General features: G+C 47.6%; 8 protein-coding genes across 9 annotated transcripts; 3 read left to right on the top strand and 5 right to left on the bottom strand.

Annotated features, from left to right (window-relative positions):
* Window positions 1–423: 423 nt before the first annotated feature.
* Window positions 424–1,218, top strand: ONS95_001818 (uncharacterized protein; the record flags this gene model as incomplete). Its single annotated transcript, XM_058495036.1, has 2 exons — window positions 424–651; window positions 724–1,218. The coding sequence occupies 2 exons, from the start codon at window positions 424–426 to the stop codon at window positions 1,216–1,218; spliced, it is 723 nt and encodes a 240-aa protein (XP_058355346.1).
* Window positions 1,219–1,447: 229 nt separating this feature from the next.
* ONS95_001817 (uncharacterized protein) lies at window positions 1,448–3,375 on the bottom strand (the record flags this gene model as incomplete). The annotated part of the gene is made up of 4 exons (XM_058495035.1): window positions 1,448–2,309; window positions 2,359–2,614; window positions 2,673–2,795; window positions 2,850–3,375. The coding sequence occupies 4 exons, from the start codon at window positions 3,373–3,375 to the stop codon at window positions 1,448–1,450; spliced, it is 1,767 nt and encodes a 588-aa protein (XP_058355345.1).
* A 1,147-nt stretch (window positions 3,376–4,522) lies between these two features.
* On the bottom strand, window positions 4,523–5,158 carry ONS95_001816 (uncharacterized protein; the record flags this gene model as incomplete). Its single annotated transcript, XM_058495034.1, has 3 exons — window positions 4,523–4,619; window positions 4,688–4,924; window positions 5,028–5,158. 3 exons carry the CDS (start codon window positions 5,156–5,158, stop codon window positions 4,523–4,525), a joined length of 465 nt encoding a protein of 154 aa, XP_058355344.1.
* A 715-nt stretch (window positions 5,159–5,873) lies between these two features.
* ONS95_001815 (uncharacterized protein) lies at window positions 5,874–7,707 on the bottom strand (the record flags this gene model as incomplete). The annotated part of the gene is made up of 5 exons (XM_058495033.1): window positions 5,874–6,040; window positions 6,089–6,528; window positions 6,575–7,149; window positions 7,198–7,458; window positions 7,507–7,707. 5 exons carry the CDS (start codon window positions 7,705–7,707, stop codon window positions 5,874–5,876), a joined length of 1,644 nt encoding a protein of 547 aa, XP_058355343.1.
* A 688-nt stretch (window positions 7,708–8,395) lies between these two features.
* Window positions 8,396–9,770, top strand: ONS95_001814 (uncharacterized protein; the record flags this gene model as incomplete). Its single annotated transcript, XM_058495032.1, has 5 exons — window positions 8,396–8,416; window positions 8,466–8,511; window positions 8,568–8,671; window positions 8,725–8,838; window positions 8,892–9,770. The coding sequence occupies 5 exons, from the start codon at window positions 8,396–8,398 to the stop codon at window positions 9,768–9,770; spliced, it is 1,164 nt and encodes a 387-aa protein (XP_058355342.1).
* A 558-nt stretch (window positions 9,771–10,328) lies between these two features.
* ONS95_001813 (uncharacterized protein) lies at window positions 10,329–13,133 on the bottom strand (the record flags this gene model as incomplete). Its single annotated transcript, XM_058495031.1, has 9 exons — window positions 10,329–11,378; window positions 11,432–11,488; window positions 11,540–11,625; window positions 11,676–11,885; window positions 11,943–11,989; window positions 12,095–12,322; window positions 12,371–12,643; window positions 12,691–12,759; window positions 12,808–13,133. 9 exons carry the CDS (start codon window positions 13,131–13,133, stop codon window positions 10,329–10,331), a joined length of 2,346 nt encoding a protein of 781 aa, XP_058355341.1.
* Window positions 13,134–14,492: 1,359 nt separating this feature from the next.
* ONS95_001812 (uncharacterized protein) lies at window positions 14,493–15,734 on the bottom strand (the record flags this gene model as incomplete). The annotated part of the gene is made up of 3 exons (XM_058495030.1): window positions 14,493–14,610; window positions 14,711–15,392; window positions 15,509–15,734. 3 exons carry the CDS (start codon window positions 15,732–15,734, stop codon window positions 14,493–14,495), a joined length of 1,026 nt encoding a protein of 341 aa, XP_058355340.1.
* A 277-nt stretch (window positions 15,735–16,011) lies between these two features.
* On the top strand, window positions 16,012–17,672 carry ONS95_001811 (uncharacterized protein). Of its 2 annotated transcripts, XM_058495028.1 has the most exons (3): window positions 16,012–16,446; window positions 16,509–16,929; window positions 16,985–17,672. In XM_058495028.1, exons 1-3 carry the CDS (start codon window positions 16,140–16,142, stop codon window positions 17,655–17,657), a joined length of 1,401 nt encoding a protein of 466 aa, XP_058355338.1. In that variant the 5' UTR covers window positions 16,012–16,139; the 3' UTR covers window positions 17,658–17,672. The 2 variants fall into 2 exon arrangements, with proteins under 2 accessions (XP_058355338.1, XP_058355339.1); XM_058495029.1 differs by having other exon boundaries at window positions 16,012–16,929.
* Window positions 17,673–18,121: the final 449 nt, after the last annotated feature.

The raw sequence follows: 18,121 nt of genomic DNA, 5'->3' as shown, positions 1-18,121 counted from the left end.
TGATTGAAGAAGCTACTGTCTCCATTACATACACGAAACTTTCATGGTGATGGGATTTATGGATAAGTGAGGGCTCCTACCGACGCCGAAGGGCCTTGTAGCGATGCTACGTGCCAATGCTTTAGTCAGAAAGAGCGACAGAATTGTCTTATTCAACATTCTAGCAAGTAATGGACATCTTCGTGCCTGAAGTTTTATTGACTATGTGTATTGCTGTTGACATAAGATCTTACAATCTCGCCTAGAAACTTGGCATCCCTTCACCAAAAGTGGTTGGACTTTCAGCCCTGCGGGGAACGCTACTTCCGGGTAATATTCGTCCGACTCGAAGTTAACATGCCGCGATCATCTTCATTTTCATTTTCATCCCTATCTTCGGAATCAATCTTCTCAGTATACCTTCACAGACAGCAAACTCTGACAATGAACCATTTAAATCACTATGTATCCTACCTTACCAGATACCCCAGACTCCTCGCCTCAGTGCTTCTCATAGGCGCTCCAGTCGCGAATCTGTTCTATATGCACTGGTCCCTCTCTAGATTCGTAAACCATGGGAAAGAACTTAAACCTCTTACCCCTTCCATCAAGAAGACTGTTTCATCTATCCCAGAAGAGGCTCTCTCATCGGACCATGTCATGTTTCACGATGTAAGTCGCATTTTAAAATCCTTCTCAAATTCAGGAGTTTCAACGGATGGCATTCACTCAACGACCTTCTAGTGGGCACAACGATCAATACCAGCCTCCAAAGTGCCTGATCTCAGCTCCGACGAGCTGGTCATTTTGTTCCTCAGACACACCATGAAACTCTTCGCTCGTCTGCCTCAAGCCTACATCATGAAAGCTATAGCCAGTCCTGAGCAGCGCAGGACATTCGAGCCTTCGTACATCAATACTCTCGACTTCAAAGTTGGAGACGTAGTCCATGCTATGTATCGAGTGATAGCGCGCAGTGAAGGGAAAGTCGAGTTTGAGATGACTCCATTAGTGGGTGTTATGAAGGGCGGCAGGTTGGTTGTTACGGTTGAGAAGAAGGGAGATGAATTGGTTTGTGGGAATGAGACGGTGGTGTGGAAGAATGCTGGGGAGAAGGAGTTGATGCATTTGGAGAAAGGGATTGTGAAGTGGTTTCATGAGATTGCTTCGTGGCGGTTGTTGAGAGCTGGGACGAAGTATCTGATGGATTTGAAGAAGAAGAAGGAAAAAGAGCTATGATGCGATTTCCGGATGAGGTGCTGGGGTAAAGGAATACGTGGTGAACGGGTCCTCCCAGAGGTATTCAGGATTTTGGAAGGATTGTACATTATTTTTTCTATGTTTTGATACCCCCTCCACTGCAAATTACACAGTCTTCTTATATCAATCTTCTAGGACCCACCAGTTCTGCACATTTATTTTTTCTGTCCAAGGACCCAGGCAAGACGTCTGCTCCGAAGAAACACTGCTAACATTCTCTTGTCAGATTCAACCTAAGACTTGGCACTCGAATCTCCACCACTGCACCACCCGTCTTCTCCCTGACAAAAATGAACCTGTCCGCAGACTCGCCTCCATAAACAATCGCATCACTCGTCTGCCACGACGTGCAAAACTCTTCTAGCTCCTCCCATTGCGGTAGTTCCGACTCCGGCTTCGCAACCGTCGTATCCCAATTCATCCTCCAGTCCTCTTCTACCAATACCTTTCCGTCCACAGTTAATTCTTTGGACACATCTGTAGGATACAATCGGTACTCGCCAGTCAGGTTTCCGAGTCCAACGGGTTGAGCATCCCAGATGGTGTGAAATGCGTCGAAGATATCCGAGCCATTACGTGTCAACTCAGTCAGGCGCAAACCCGGTCCATCGTCAATTGTGATTTGCAAGCTCGCTTCGACGTCATCTGAAGTATTCGTGTAGTTGCCGGTGTAAGCATAAGCCTCTAGTCTAGTAACATCTTCGACAACAGGCATCAGCACTCTCATGAGCGCCCCTTCCAGAGCATTCTGGACTTCGACACCCTTCCCACCCGCGGTCAAAATAATGAACCCTAGTCCATATTGCTCGATTACGCCGAGTATTGCTGCATATGCGACTGCTGCTCCACTTTTTGTGTATACATCTATGGTATGTGGATGAGTCGAGGTGAGTGTTTGAGCTCTATAAATCTCCCAAGGTATGCTAATGAGCGTTCTGATATCCGTTGTCGTCGAATGCGGTTTGAGCCACGCGTTAATTTGGGAGCGGGTTAGAAGTCTGGGATTTGGGGACAATATGTCCAGGAGAAGTCTAGATAGGTCGTGTGTCGTTGAGAATAGACCACCGCCACTTGCTGCGTATCAGTACAGGCGTTCTGAAAAGGGATTGAGGTACGTACGGGGCATTATCACCATAGTCAGACCCCCAAGAATTCTGAACAGGTGGAATGACAGCTTTATCATCGTCACCAGGTGAGACACCAGTGTTTGTCAAGTTCAGAGGCTTGACAATCAGATCTTTTAGGAGCTGGGTGTAATTTTGACCAGTTGCGTTTTGAAGAGCGTAAGAGAGAATTGTGAATGAAAGAGAGGAGTATATGGGTCGGAGAAAAGGTGCTGAAACTGGATGGATCTCTTTCATGTTCTCCAGCAGTTCTTTGCAGCTATCAGTTAAAATCTCTTGCCGAGGGTAGGAGGGGAAGAGATGACTTACGTTCTCTCGTACATCCTGGATGCAACCCAATGATTCCACAGTCTGGGAATGCTGACTCAGGGAGTGGTGGAAATCCAAGGAGCTGATAGAGTGGAACGAGAGCGTAGATTTCCGGAAAGCCAACTTAAAAGACGTATCAGCAAAGATTCTTTCACAAGTCCCAGAGTCAAAACTTACAAGTAGCTGGAATCCCAGACAAATGGTCTCCCAATGACCCCAGGGTAATATTCTCCCACCTCACTGGGCTGTCTGCACTTTCCAACTCCGGCAAATACTTAGTAACAGGATCATCCACCCTCAACCCCGTTCTCAACAAGATCAAACCAGTGACCAGCTTCGAGATAGATCCAATCAAGTACTGGCTATCTCCATCGACGTTCTTCGTACCGTCAACGTTGCCACTCGCTAAGTGATGGTATTCCCATAATGGTGTTTGTGCGTCTGGTGTGTCAAGGGAAACGACAGCGATGGAGAAGGAAACATTGGGGACTACCCAGGGAGCTTGAAGATTGCCGGATACGGCTGAGTCGAAGAAAGAGGTCAGGTTTTTCGTGGCGATTTGGATTGCTGGGGAGGTGTGGAGAGTCGTCGGACGGGGTAAAAGAGGTCCAGATGGTGGACAGCCTGCTGCATTAGAGAGACTTGGGAGCCTCAACAAGCTTGCTGCGAGAAGGATGTTGTCATAAATTGTTCGTATAGCCATTGAAAGAGACTGCTTGATAGGAACGAGATCGAACTTTAATCAAGCCTCACGGAGCAGCGCTGCCAGGGCTATATTTATACCATCCAGAATCAAGGACGCCAAAGTATTTGTCTTTGGTGGCTGCTCGTACCTATCAACTCCAGAGTACTGAATTTGTCCATTATGACTTCATGTGTCTCTGCAATCCGTAGATCTCAACAAACCTCCGCTCAAAGACGGCAGGCACAGACGTCTTGCTCTGGATCATCATTCAGGTACCATCTTGCGCCAGAGTAAGCATGCACAGCAAGCTCTTGCTCTCAAAAGATGGAAAGTAAGATCGGAGGTACTGTGATAGGGAGCTAAACTTTATCTTTGTGGAGAAGGAAGTCGGTGAAGTGACTTTAGTGTGTCCGGGATAGTTGCCGAGAAATCGCTGACAGGGATCTTCGTATCGTCCCGCTGTTCTTGGGATTGGCTAACATTGTGACCGTGGTGTCTCCGAGACATGTCAGCCATCATGGGATGAGAGTCTTTCTATCAGATTTTCATTAGAGACTATTAGCCCAGGCCGCTTTGTCGTTCACTGTGCTTGCCTTAAGCTTTATTCTGAGCCAGGGAAGAAATCCAATAAACAGCTTTAAGCGAGAGGTCCACTCAAAGTCAACAAAAGGAGGGGGTTTCCGGTTGTGACAGTCCGGATCGTGCCTGTTGTATCTATGCAAGCAATTTTATCTTCAACTTCGGAAGTTTTCATCAAGCTGAATCAGTATTGAAAAAGAGAGGCGTACTTCAGGAACACGCAATGAAGGCTATCATTTCTTGAAGTTGACATTATAGAATTGTAAGCTCTTTGATCAACTGTTTGCAATAAACGGCGATGTGCAAAACAACCTGCAAGAAATTCGATCGATAATTGAAAGGATAAATTTGAAATCTAATGAAATCGTCGACGAATCAGTAAGCCTTAAAATCTACTGCTACACTATCTCGTCATCCCAACTATCTTTAATCGATCCTGAAGCCATCCTCAGTTTCGGATCTCCTCAGACCAACATATTGATGTTGAATACAAGAAAGTCTCGCTGATGCCTGTCCAGGCAAACTCAATGGTCATGCTGATAACTTTCAACTGCGCAGCACTGCCTAGACCAATGCACTCTGACATTTAGTGAGGCAAAAGCGACCCCGCCTCGTCTCTCAACGAGATCCTGCCACCACGCTCGCGTCTCAAAGCAACAAACAAAGTGGAATAGTAGATACCACTACGTTATCGTCAACACTGCATCGCTATGCAAAATCAATAAATTCAACGAATGCAACGAAAACTCACCCTGCGAAAACCAAGGACACGACAGTCGAAACTATCTTATGCACCGTTCCATGCCCACTCCTGTTACCCCAGAAGTCCCAGCTCCAGACAACAAGCCAAACCCATAAGATAGTCACGAGACCGGATTTGATGAATTCGATGCGCAAAGTTTGCTGGCGAGTTGGTGAGGAAAGTCGAAGTTGAGTGAGGACGGTGAGGAGGAGGGCAAGGGCGAGGATGGGAGCGATGGCGACGGTACTGGTGGCGCTTGTTAGTTATGAGAAGACTTGGGTAGGCATGGTGGTAGTTTGCTGGGAATTCTGGGGAAGGTGTTGTGACTGATTGAGAGAATGGTGCTTACAGATAATTGAAAAGGTGATGGGTATACCTCTCCGTGTTGAAGAAATACAACTGTGAGACCTCAAGACCAGCAATGAAGGCTTGAAGAAGGTAGGTGCCCTCTAGTAGGGCAGTGTGAATGGAGGAACTCATGCTGGGTTTCTAATGGTTAAAGTGCTCCTGGTATGATAATCGGAACAAAGATCTTCGGAGGAAAAGGGAGGGCGGAATTTGGAGGTGGTGGAATTTATAGGTATTTTGGAATAGCATGGGACGATATGAGATGTCGTGGTTGCCTTGTCAGATTGCGTAACGAGGCACGCGCATGTGTCGCGAGAACCGCCGCAAACTGGGAACCCGACGTTACTTATTCACTGGAGAAACTGAGTGTGCAGTGAAGATTGATGTCATAGTTGTTTGAGTGTGCGTTCAAAGATCAAAATCTTATCTCAATAGCTCTTTTCAGTGCAAATGCTGGGTAGAGATCCGGTAAGAGCTGATAGCTCTTCCTCCTGGAGGGGTCGGTGAGAGGCGTCCTCCCCTGCATTCACCCCGCCATTTTCTGTACATGAGGAAAACTCCAGGCGTGATTGGCACGGCAGATCGTGCCATAATGAGGAGTACACGGCATCCATTTGGAGACGTAGTTCATCATTGGAAGCTTATTATCGCCCGAAATGAGACACTTTGATGCTGGTACTATTACCAAGTTGGAAGCCTACTGGCTGAAATGGTCAACAGTTCTCGGGGTATGAACTTCCAATCAATGATGCGATTATGTCCTGTTCTTTCAACATTCTATCCTAGACCATCTATCGGGGTATCCTGTACGCCATCCCCGGCCTCTGATATTAAGCTCCAAAAGAGCCTACCAGCCTTCAACCACGGTAGTCTGCACATCGTACCCTCCAATGATTCTTACTGTAATTCCCCAAAGGATGTTGATAGCATCCGGGTTTGTCCCAGGTACGGGCTTGAAATCAAAACTTCCAATTAAAGCCGCCAGAATAACTTTATTCTCCCCAATCGCAAATCCTATCGTCCCGTCAGTATAACAGAAACATTCCATCCAAGTAGACTCACCTCTTCCTATACATCCTCTAGGCCCATGCCCAAAAGTCAGATACGCCAGACTATCTGTTGCACCCCCAAGCGCCTTCTCCTTGCCCACAAGCCACCGCTCTGGATTAAACTCATGTGCATCTTCACCCCAGAACTGCTTCGCTTGATTCATTGCCCACATGTGCAGTCGAACTGGAGTACCTTTTGGAATAGTTGCACCAAGAAGATCAGTGTCTTTCTGAGCTACACGTCCAAGAAGAGGCACAGGTGAGTAAACTCGCATGATCTCCTTGCTCACTGCATCGAGGTATGGAAGCTTGTCGAGAACTTCTGCTGTTACCTCCATTCCTGATGATGGACTAGGTAGGTTGGCTCGAATTTCGGCGCGAAGACGTTCTTGAATGTGAGAATAGCGAGGCTGAGAGAGGAGGTATATTCCCCAGGTTACGGCGGTAGCAGATCTTATAAGTGAGCCAATCAATCTGAGCGCTTGTGGGGTAAACTTACGTTTCATGTCCAGCACCTAGGAGAGTTTTTGATTGATGCACTAGGTCCTCGGTGCTGAAAGCCTTCGTCTTCATAGCAGCTGCGATAATGTCGTTCTGACCATTCTTATCCATCCAATCCAAGTCATCAACATGTTTATCCATGTCCGCCTTCCTTTCTTGAAGTAGGTTTCGGACCCAATCTGTCACGGCTCTCTTGCCTTCACGAAATAACGCGCTATTCTTCCCAGGTAGCAGATTGACCAATTTCGGAGTTGTCAAAAACGAGAGGACGAATATCAGTTGCGAATTTTCGTTCGCCACGAATGCCGCCCGGTAAGAAGTATTGAGCGCTGTATGAGGGTTTGACAGGGACGAGAATTCCGAGCCAAAACCCGCTTGCCCGATAATATCCAAAGAAATACGACCAGCCCAGTCATCGATGTTGACTGATGCAGAGGCTTTCTCAGCTTTGGGTCCGGTCTCCACTTCGCGCTTGATTAGAGTGACCATCTCGGAAGCTTTGGTCCAGAATAGCGGGTAAACACTTTTGATAGCTTTGACGTTGAAGGCTGGCAATAAATGTTTTCGTTGATACTAGTCTTGTCAGAGACAGTGAGCACATACCTAGGCAAGAAGACAAACCTTATGATCCATCCCCTCTGATACCACAAGGCCATTGCCCAAGATATTCTCCATTATCCGCCTGATTTTTGGATTCTTGACATATTGGTCCGCTTTAACTTGCAGGAACTCGGCAGCCCCTCTTGGAGTTGTTACAGCGACCATCTCTGTGTTGAATACATCAAGATAGCGGATGAGTCCATCATTCGGAATTGTCTCCATCCAATTAAGCACCTCTCTCGAATTTCGGGGCTTGAAGAAAGATTTCCATCCACCCTCACGCTAGATCCGGTTTAGCTGTGGGAAGGTAATACCAGCGGATCGACTTACTGGTGCCTGCGGTAAGGCTAGAAGGGGACTGAAATAGAGAGGGTACAGGAAAAGGCCCCATGTTATGTGAAATGGAACATAAAACAGCAATGCGTATATGGAGGCTCGGGCATATGAAAACGACGATGCAGAGTGGCTTGCAACATATGTCCCAAGACTAAGAGATGCAAGCGCAAATGAGACCCGTACAGCACTCGCCATCTTGAAGAACAAATGAACGGCAGTAAATTTAATGGAAGCAAAGCAATTGCTGGAAGGTCTACCAAGCAATAGGTACGGATGGATACCAGCTTATATGCAATATACATGTAGCCACACGAGGCGAAAGCCACACCCAGCTACACTGTGGTCGCCATCTTTGGCATCGTGAACCTGCATCTCTCGTAGGCTCTGGTTGGCCGCAAGTACGAATCCAGCCCTTCATTGGGCTGGCACTGCACAGATAGGAGGCTGACATCGGCCGCTGGGCCTGGGCATCTCACCTCAGCCGTGTTCCAATCCACCTTGTCCTTGTCCTCAGCGCAACACGGACAAGAGCAGATTACTCGCCATCTCGAACTCGGAAGAAATCGAGGGGAAAAGTGTCAGCAAGTCAGCAAGTCACCAATATGAGGGGTGGCCCCGACGCTACTGTCGGGTGATGCCAGATCAGCAAGAAGAACCATGCGCTGTGTGGTTCAGCGGATCCGAGCAAGTGGTTGACTGATGTTGCTTCCAACCTGAACAGGAAGTTTTGGTGTCTCGTAGGTGTGGAGGAGATGGGAGAGGGACAAAATGCCAAGTTTGATCATGTGGGCGGTGTACACTGGCAGAATTCCACCCCTCCAAAACTTTTGTGACCCATAAAGGCTGAGGGGCGGGGATAAATTAACAATAAATTCCCACCACAATGCCTACAGAATTGGAACAAGTATGTGCCACATCATTAAAACTGAACACTGTGCTAATTCAGCGTAAAGCTGGTCGACTTTGTCTCTCATGGCAATACTCAAGTGCGACAGCTTGGTGAGTTCTCCACCCTTCCATACCAGCTAGTTGAAGAAACTGACGATTCGTCCCAGCTGTTGAGAACCTCGTCCCATACTCTCTTACAGACCCCACGATATTCAAAACAAATGACCTCCTCCCCATAAAAGACTTGAAGCTGTTAGTGCGAGATTACGAAGTACGGATTGCCTCTTAATCGTCCTGTTCCGAGCTTGAGCTGACAAAATCCAGAAAATTGCCCACGATGCGACCACAATCCTCATAAACCTGACTGCAGACCGGGAGATACTCGAGAACCTAGCTTCGGATAGAGACTTCGTCAAGACATTACTAGGCCGTGTGACAGTATGTCAGTCTCCCATCTCTTGCACCCCATCGTCCACTGATTTCTGTTCCAGAACCCAGCGGAACCCAATGCGAACCTCATTTCCATGCTACTAGCCAACTTAGCCAAGTACGACGAATTAAAAGACATATTGACGGTCGAGGCACCTGCGCCAAAAGAGTTGGCGTCCAACAACAAGGCAATCGATCAACTGTTAGACCTGTTCGTAAAAGGTGCAGATGGCACGTACAACAAAGCAGCCGACTTCGACTACCTCTCCTACCTCTTCGCAGACCTCGCAAAGCACAAAGAAGGGCGGCGATACTTTCTCACGAAGCAAGAATACGATGGCGTGGTCCCGCTCACGAAACTTGTCGTCTTCACTGAACACAGGTCGGATATCAGACGGAAGGGAGTAGCGTCGACGATCAAGAACGTCGCGTTTGAAATCGATGCGCACCCCTCTTTCTTAGATGAGGACCAGATAAACATACTTCGATACCTACTGTTGCCCATAACTGGCAATGAGGAGTTCTCCGACGAGGAAAGCAGTTCCATGTTACCGGACCTACAGCTCCTGCCTCCTGACAAGCGGAGGGATTCAGATCCATTGATCATACAAACGCACATTGAGACGTTGATGCTGCTTACAACGACGCGGCAAGGCAGAGATCTGATGCGCGAGATTAAGGTGTATCCCATTGTCAGAGAAACGCATTTGCATGTGGAGCATGACGAGGTCAGGGATGCGTGCGAGCGACTAGTGCAGGTTCTGATGCGAGATGAGGAGGGAGAGGAAGTGGGCGAAGGGATGAAGGCCTTGGAGCGGATGCCTAGGACGGGAAAACCAAGTCATCCTCAGATTGCGGCTGGGGCGGGGAGTTGGGCGAAGCAGGATGTGGAGGAGGATGACGACGACGACGACGATGATGATAAGATAGTCGAAGTATAGAGATTAATCAGGACATATTTTGTATCTGTTCCTGTGTTGTTCTTTGGAAGCCCAGCAGTTTCGTAGCGGACTTAACCATAATTTGGTCTTGTGATAGTTTGGTAATCACGGATCCTTGCACACAGTGAAAGCCAAGCTAGTAATCGTTGCATCGTATTTACAATCCGGTCTAATTCGCCTGGGAGACTGCTCCCTGAACTGTCTTTATTCTCCCCGAAAATTCAGATCCGGTTCCAAAACTTAGCATTACCACTCGCTACCCCTTTTTCTGCCGTAAACATCGCTAAACCAGACGGCAGGGCAATCTTAACAACAATGAACGCGTCTACCGAGGTCCCGTAAAGATTCGCTACCGAGCTCAGAAGAACCTGGAAGATAACCAATCATACTACTATGACGTGAAGGGTACGCGATGACAAAGCGCAGTTAAGGCATGTCAAGAAGGCGTTAAGGGGAATCAGTGTTCCATTTCATGTCATAAACAATATCATTATTCATGCGTCCACCCCTAAGCACGGGGGATTATAACAAACCCATACCGCAACCCCTAAACACCCCCTAGACCAACGTAAAGTTGCCACTGGTCCCGGTAAACGCTGTAATCTTTCCTCCAAGCACCTTGCTATCCCCATAGTACTTGAATCTATACGTTCCCTTCTGCGCATAGCTCTCCGTCTCCCAGCTCAATACAACATGCGAGCTCCCGATCAAACCATCATCTCTGTACCACGTATACACGAGGAACCAATCGCTATCGTCGCGGACCTTGGTCCATGCTCCATTAACAAGCATCTGCACCTCAGCGAATGTTCCTTCAAGACGCAGGTTGTTACGCGGGTTGGCAGCCACAAAGGTTACATTTACGACGGAGCCGATGGAGTAGGATGCTTTGGGCTGGGCCATGACAGATCCATATGAAGTACCTGGATGAGGAGAGTCCCAAACGACATCGGTGATGAGGGAGATGGAATTATCGGAGTTGTCAGGTGGGAGGGGTCCAGAAGCAGGCTGGCTGGTATTGCTAGCCATGAGGTATCCGATATTCTTTTCAGAGAGATACATGTGCGCGCTGGATGTCCAGGGACCGAAGAGTGTTGATGCACCTTCGTAGCGCTGAATGCCGTACTCTTCAGGTGTGGCGATGTAGTGTGCGTATGTGTTCGCTGGACCGCCGAGCACGACTTTGGGGGAAGTGGTGATTCCTTTGGCGATAGCTGCTTTTGCCACGGCATCCTTCCAGCGGCGTCCTGTCATGGTCGTTGCTTCTCCGGGGGAGATGATCATGAAGAGTTGACCAACGCGGAAGGACTGAATATCGATGATGTTGGGTGACCATTCATAGGGGCCGTGCATCTCACCGACATCGAGGAGAATTGGCTTGGGTCTGTGACAAGCTACTTGCTTGGCAGAGGGCGTGGTGAGAACATCTCGAACGAGAACCCAAAATGGGTTCTGGGTTTGAGAGTCGTTATTTGCTTGAGTGAAGTCGAATGCTCCTGGCCAGTCGCTGGTGCCGGCAGCAAATCCTGCACCGAGAGCAGCTGGGCAGGACTGAACAATCGTTCCGTTGGGCAAAGGGAATTGGAAATACTGCATATCTTGGAAGGTCTGAAGAGAAGTCAATATCGAACTGCTCATTATGAAAGACTCGTATAACTCACGTGGTAGAATTTTACACTTGAATCAGCAACAGCTGTTCCAACACTGTCGAGAGAATCCTATAATTCGTAAGTCTGCGGCTCAATGTTTAAATTAGAAGATGAGCTTACATATAACGACTTGGCTGCCGTGAACACTCTTCTGCCAATCTCATAACAGCTAGAAATGCCAAGATCAAGCTTCTGGAACGCAGGACCTGTGTTCTGGTTAGTGATATCATCATCACAAACTGGAAACTTGACATACCTCGGCCGTGGCAAGCCTGACTGGTGCCACCGCATGTACTTTTATCAAAAGTGCATTGAGTTCCAGTTCCATCGTCACACCATGCTCCCAAAACATTGGGCGATGTGTCCCCAACACTGCTCTGACTGAAAGCGGCTACGAATCCAGGAGCAGCTTTGGGGTCAGTCAAAGCTGCCTTCTCGAACAAGTAGGACGTGACACCCTTGTTATCTGGAATCAGAAATCAGTAACTGGTCACTGAAATAGCGTTTCTGGCACGAAACATACCCCCTGTGACATGGGTATTGTTGGCTAATGCCGATGTTCCGTGGACACTTCTGAGGTTAGCTGAATGTCCTCCGCTACTTTGTGTATTTTCTGATTTTCTGACGACCAACATGGAAGAACCTGCTCGAACTGAGAATTGGGAAACATCTTACCTGTGCCAGCCAAGAACTCCAGTGTTCTTTCCATCCGAGGCACGTTTGAAACGCAACAAAGTGAGGGTAGTATCAACATTACTAGCATACTTGGCTCGCTCCGCAGCTGGGTTTGCGAGATAAGCGTACAGACTGCGGTTGATATTGGCGTCCGTGACATTAGTATCGCCGTACTTAAGATAACCAGGTGCAAGGCTTGCGTGGGCTCTCTGAATGGAAAGAACAGTTCTGTGATCTGGTCAGCGGCTCGTTCATATTCAATAAGAACTTGCATACCCGTCAACAATTGCCTGGTAGCTTTGCTTGGAGAATCCAAGTGTCGTGATTTGGGGCAGGAGATAGTTGTTGTAAGCTCCAGGTCCGGAGTGTGAATGAGTTCCTGTCAGAGCAATGTTGCTCTGGTTGTAGATTCCCAATCCAGCACCCTTCAGCGCATTGACAACACCGTATCTGATTGCTGTATCGCCATTTGCAATATCAAGAACGAGGTAGACAAATCGATCAGATGGCTTGTTGACATTGCCGATGATATAAGCACGTGAGTAGAGACTATCAAAATCAGTCACATTGATCACTCCATGAACGGTGTAGCTTACCGTTGTCTGAGACCAGTTCCAACTTGATCCAGGACAGCATATCCCATGAAACCGATCTCAACAACAGGTCTAGATGGTGGTCAGTCAACGCTATCGCTCTCAAGTGTATCGACAAACCCTGTGATGTCAGCCTTTCCAACTCCTAAAAGATACTGCTGGTCTCCAGCTCTTCCCAGGTTGGCTAAAAACTCTCTCGATTCATCATCCATGGGCTTAGCATCAGTAAGGTCCGGAACTGACTCGATTTCGGATGTCCATGCCGAAGTGATTCCTACCAAAGCCAGTAAAGCTACCGCGATCAATGCAGCAACTGCGACGTAGAACTTCTTGTTCCGTGCTTGGCTGCGACCAGGGAGAGCGGTAGTCTCATTTTCAGCCTCATTATGGTGCTTCTCCTGCTCTGGGAGGGCTTGGTATTCTCTGTTCTGAAAAAGAGACGACATGACTGAAAAACTACTACAGCATCGACACAGGGAGCAGTCGGTGCAAGAGGCAGGAGGGACGATAGATGGGCAGCGGTCCCTTGTTATAGATACTCCATGATGTGGATGAAAGTATGTAATATGTCCTTACTCGAGGTGGCGGCACTGCCAGGCACTGCACTTGGTCAGTCTGCTCTTTCCCATCCTTGATCTAAGGCCTGCACGACGTGGCACTGGCCGAGGCTTGTCAACGAGCTGCCTGTCTCGCTGAACTGCTCTACACTTGTGACTTGACCATGCAGAAACGGCATTGCCTATTGCGACTCGATACCCGATGAAGTCAAGATACGGCGACGATACGTGCCTGGTGGTGCTCTGCAATGCTCTGCAAATACGCCTAATCTCCTCTCCAGAGTTCAGGTCCTGTGGTTGACGAGAGGGGTTGTTCGGCGATCATGCCCCCTTCAGACCAATCAGCCGGCCAGGACGCTGTGGCCCCCAGACCAAATGAGACACCGTGAAATTACAACCATGGGACCTGCCCAACCCGATCCACAGCGGGCAGGTAGACGGGGACGGGGGAGTTCGATGCGGATGCATAGCTCCCAGGAGACTGAGGGAGGACGTTTATTACAGGTTAGATCATATCTGCCGGTTGGAATTATTGCAGGTGTGACCGTTACACGACATGCGCTTGGACGTATGGTATCAATAATTAATCTTTACTTTGCCCCTTCCTCTGGGCGCGTCGCTCTCCCAAGATTCAGCATTTAAAGCCTTAGTACACTTGCCGAACAATATTTCAGAGTTTGCTTGATCGTAGAGTTTGAATCGGTTAGGAATTGATCTAATCTATCAATACGAATAGAGAACAAGGTTGTTTATGAATCGTAGCAGGACCAATTACACCCAGGTCGAGGCGATTTAAAGTTACCTGACCTTGAAAAACACGCGTATTTGAAAGCTAATGGATCCAGAAAAATATCCAGGGCTTGTCTTTACTTAAAGAGCGCAGTTCATGTATCATGCTTGCTTTTAATTAGGAAGGTCTTGTTCTTGTTCTATAGTTGGCAATAAAGGATTTGGTTTCACGAGACCATTCATTTGCCGAGGCATCTCAAAACCCCATAACCAATTTTGCAAAATCCGACAATAGCTCCCTCAAATCATGGGGTGACAGTCTTGAATGAAACGAGTTAACAGAGTACTGTGAACTGGCTTCCCCGGATTTTCTAAGCGAGATCTGAATGCCTACAACGAACAGGGGGCACAAATGAAAACCGAAGATCAACAATGAGTCGCTTACTAGTCGTAAGTTGGGACAATAATATTACATGAGTTATTGAGAAGAGATCCCCCGTCGAGTATCCTCTCACAAGATCATACTTGAGACTGTAACAGCTCACGAATCCCAGCAAAGTCGTACTCGGCCATGGTTTCTTCCCAGAGCGCATCCATCACTTTGTTTCCTTCTTCGGAGTATACAAGGCTGGCAAATCTGAACACAGGTCAGCACTACGGAGGAAATCTCCCTATGAAGCATCGAGAATACTCGAAACGAAGAGAAGGAGTGAAGTAACAGGGGCCAGGCAACTTACGGTTGAATCTTCCCCTCACTGACAAAGCAGCCATGTGACTCTTTACCCCTCAATACTACAGCATCAACATACAACCATGCACCATCTTCTACCGATAGGGCGGTCAACAACTTGACGACGGAGAAAACAGCATTCATTACCACTGGTGCTTCGCGAAATAAGCGAGTGCCCTTGCAGAGTCCGGGTTGGACGAAGTTGACAATGGCGTCCTCTGGATCGAGAAACTTCAACAAACGGACGAAAAATAGATGACCGAGAAGTTTGGAAACGGAATATCGCTCTAGAGTATCGTAGGACTGAATATTCGTGTTGTCGAATAATGCAAGAAGAGGTCTCCTATTTCGATTGGGAAACTTTGCTGCTAATGCTGGTCCGGAGTTCACGATAGTAACCCTGGGAGTCGATGCCATTGGTGGGATTTTGCCCTTCAGTTTTTTCAGAGCTTGAACAATGAGAATCGCTAGTAGGAATGTGGATAGGTAGTTGACTTGGATGTTTTCGCAATGGCCCGTACTGGGGCAGGTTGTCAGTGTTGAGTGGGCGATGCCAGAATTTAGGATCGTCATGTCAAGCCTATCCAGGTCTGTCTCAATGCGTCGTGCGAAAGCTTGAATCGATTCGTATGATAACATATCTAGATCCCAGACATCTATTCGAGAAGAAGGATATTGTCCTCGGATGTCTATTTTGACAATCAGTAAGTGGAGTTCTATGATACTTCGCGAAAGTCGACTGTCACTTCAGCAGATCATCGCTATTTCCATATACTTGCACGCGAGAAAGTGGGGAGATTCTTACTTGCAGCAGCTCCTTCTCCCTTCTCCCTGGACCGGACAGCGAGGATCAAATGCGACAATTTGAGACAGAGAAGATGCTTGGCGGCATGGAAACCCAATCCCGAATTCGCACCTGTGATGATCGCAACTTGACCTGACAAGTCCACATCCTTTGAATGAAGAATTATCTGCGGTACACCATGTTTAGGGAAGAATCCTGGGAAAGGTGGACTATGAAATGGAGTCATTTCTAAAGATGCCGAGGACTTGTTACTGGTAGGAGGATTGAATTTAGCTTAGAGTAAACATGAGAATCGATACGGAACTGAAAGAAAAAGACGAAGACCTCATGTACCTGAATAATCATATATACAGGTACTCTATAAGTAAAGTCTGGTTCACCATCTTCAAAACAAACCTAGAACTCGCTAAGGATGCTTAATTGGGGAGTACTTCACGGGTCTTGGCGTCAGCATTGAGACGATTCTCCACGCCAAGACCACGATTTGTTCCTCGATAGGGAATATCTTGGTGTCAGCGCATGAAGCTTCATCTTTAATCCCCATAACCTTTTCGTGGTTTTCTGTCTTTCGATACAATCAGATCACAGAGCGGTCAGGAATAGCAAACGTTGACAATCGACCACCTGCGTTATGTCTCAAAATGCTCCCCGCCCTTTCATCATCACGACCTCCTTGGCGAAGCCGGACCGAGCAGCAATGAGAGACGCCCGCAGCTATGCAATGCGCGGTAAGAACAGTGGGAAACGGCGTAAACGAATATACAAAGACCAGCCCATAAGGTCCTGGGTTGATGACCAACTCGCAAATGAAGAAAGCCAAGATATGCAGCTAGTCTCGCCTGTCCCCAACCAGGTCAATAGACAGATCGCGTCGGAATGGACTATATTGAATGTTGCGGAGGACATCGGGCCCCATCCACGTCAAATGCTCGATCAGTGTAGGTCTGGTTGATGACAAAAACGCATACACAACCAAGCAAGTACTGAGTGCCACATCTAGATTTCTCCATCCTGGAGGAGACTTCCTATGCCAACAAAATCCTCGCCAGAAATGTTTTCAATCGCCAAGCTCCCCTCTGGATGGAGCACCTCGGCCAGAGTGCCACATATTTGAATAACCAGCTCTTCGTGCTTATAGCATATTACGATCTAATCATTGCGAGGACCTTAGCCATCAGACAAAGCACAATTTCTCACATGACCAGAGCACTTAGTCTTCTACAAACAGATCTAAGAACAAGCACTCGAGCAATATCCGAAGCGACGATTTCTACCATCATTGCATTTGCCATGGTGGCATTCATGTCAGGCGATACAGCGTCAGCGGAAAAACATCTTCAGGGGCTTGTCAAAGTGGTAGCTCTGCGTGGCGGTCTCCGTTCTCTGAGATCATGTAGATATCTCCAGACCAAATGCTGCAGGTTCGTTGCCAGTCATTCCTCCCCACCAGATCCCATCTCATTGGAGTCAAATTAGGCTTGATCTCAGCTTTGCTATGTGCACTAGCTCGACTCCCCTCTTCTTCACAGCCGGGAATATCTCTTGGACCTCGTACCTGCCACGAACTATACCAGTACAATCAACAACAGCTATACACCGCCTCCTAAGCGACTCCGGAATCGCTCCTGATACTAATATGCTTGCTGTATATTCCGACCTCCAGGAATTCTCTCGAGCGGCAAATCTCGCTGCACAAACAGGTCGCAAGCTTGAGCCCGATCTCCTACAAGACGTCATGATCTCCATTCAATATCGTCTTCTGCATCTTAAGTACGAGAATTCTGATCCTCACGAACTCTTACGAGTCATCATGTTAGATTACTCGGCAACTGTTCTACTTCTGCTATTTTGCCAGTTTGGCGCTTATGTCTGGCTAAACTTTCCATCGTTGCAAGTGTGTTTACGTATACATGTTCAGACTGGAAGTTCAAATGAGAGATCAAGAGTATGGCTCTGGCTTCTTGTTGTAGTTGGGTTGTCGCAGTTGGATTGTGACATGAAAGACCTTGAATCTTATCTAGCATGTACTGTACGAGATTTAGGGTTGAAGTCGTGGAAAGATGTACTTGTGGTTTTGAAGTCGTTCCTCTGGATTGATGTGTTGCATAGTGAGCGAGGAAAGGCTTTGTTGACGGACATTGTAAACTAGGATGATAGATTAAAGTGACAGTGAGTCCTCATCTAGCAAATGCTTCATTTGTGCTATCTCGTCTCCTGCCATTTTTGCTCCGTAGAGCCTGGAGAGCGCTACAGCACTGCAGCGCATCCTGTAACGAGTTCATGTTGACCAAGTCTCGCTAAAACCCAGGCTGGTCCAGTGCTTTGGTTCCAGGCCAAATAGCCTGAAATAATACCCTGTGCCTGCCTCAATCCAGCGGACACATTTCCTTTTCCCGAACAGTAAATGGAGTCAAAAAGGGTGACCAGTATCTATCTTCGGCTACATAATTATGAATATATAATCTAAAAACAATAAAAAAAGCTACTTTATTTGGGGTATCAATGTAAGTCTCCGCCATCTAGATTATCCAAATCCCCAACTCATGGGCCAATTCAACCCTCCGATTGGATCATGCAGCTCGATGCAGGACGAGATCATCAATCCTTGGATGA

The sequence above is a fragment of the Cadophora gregata genome (assembly GCF_030347475.1).
Source record: "Cadophora gregata isolate MNR1 chromosome Unknown scaffold_10, whole genome shotgun sequence".
Lineage (NCBI taxonomy): Eukaryota > Fungi > Ascomycota > Leotiomycetes > Helotiales > Ploettnerulaceae > Cadophora > Cadophora gregata.
This window is presented reverse-complemented; position numbering and strand designations above follow the sequence as displayed.

Bases quoted from the DNA above. Each gene is read 5' to 3' on its own strand.
- ONS95_001811 (XM_058495028.1), top strand. From the start codon at position 16,140: ATGTCTCAAAATGCTCCCCGCCCTTTCATCATCACGACCTCCTTGGCG. The intron at 16,447-16,508 runs GTAGGTCTGGTT...TGCCACATCTAG, and splicing joins ACGTCAAATGCTCGATCAGT to ATTTCTCCATCCTGGAGGAG. The intron at 16,930-16,984 runs GTTCGTTGCCAG...GAGTCAAATTAG, and splicing joins CTCCAGACCAAATGCTGCAG to GCTTGATCTCAGCTTTGCTA.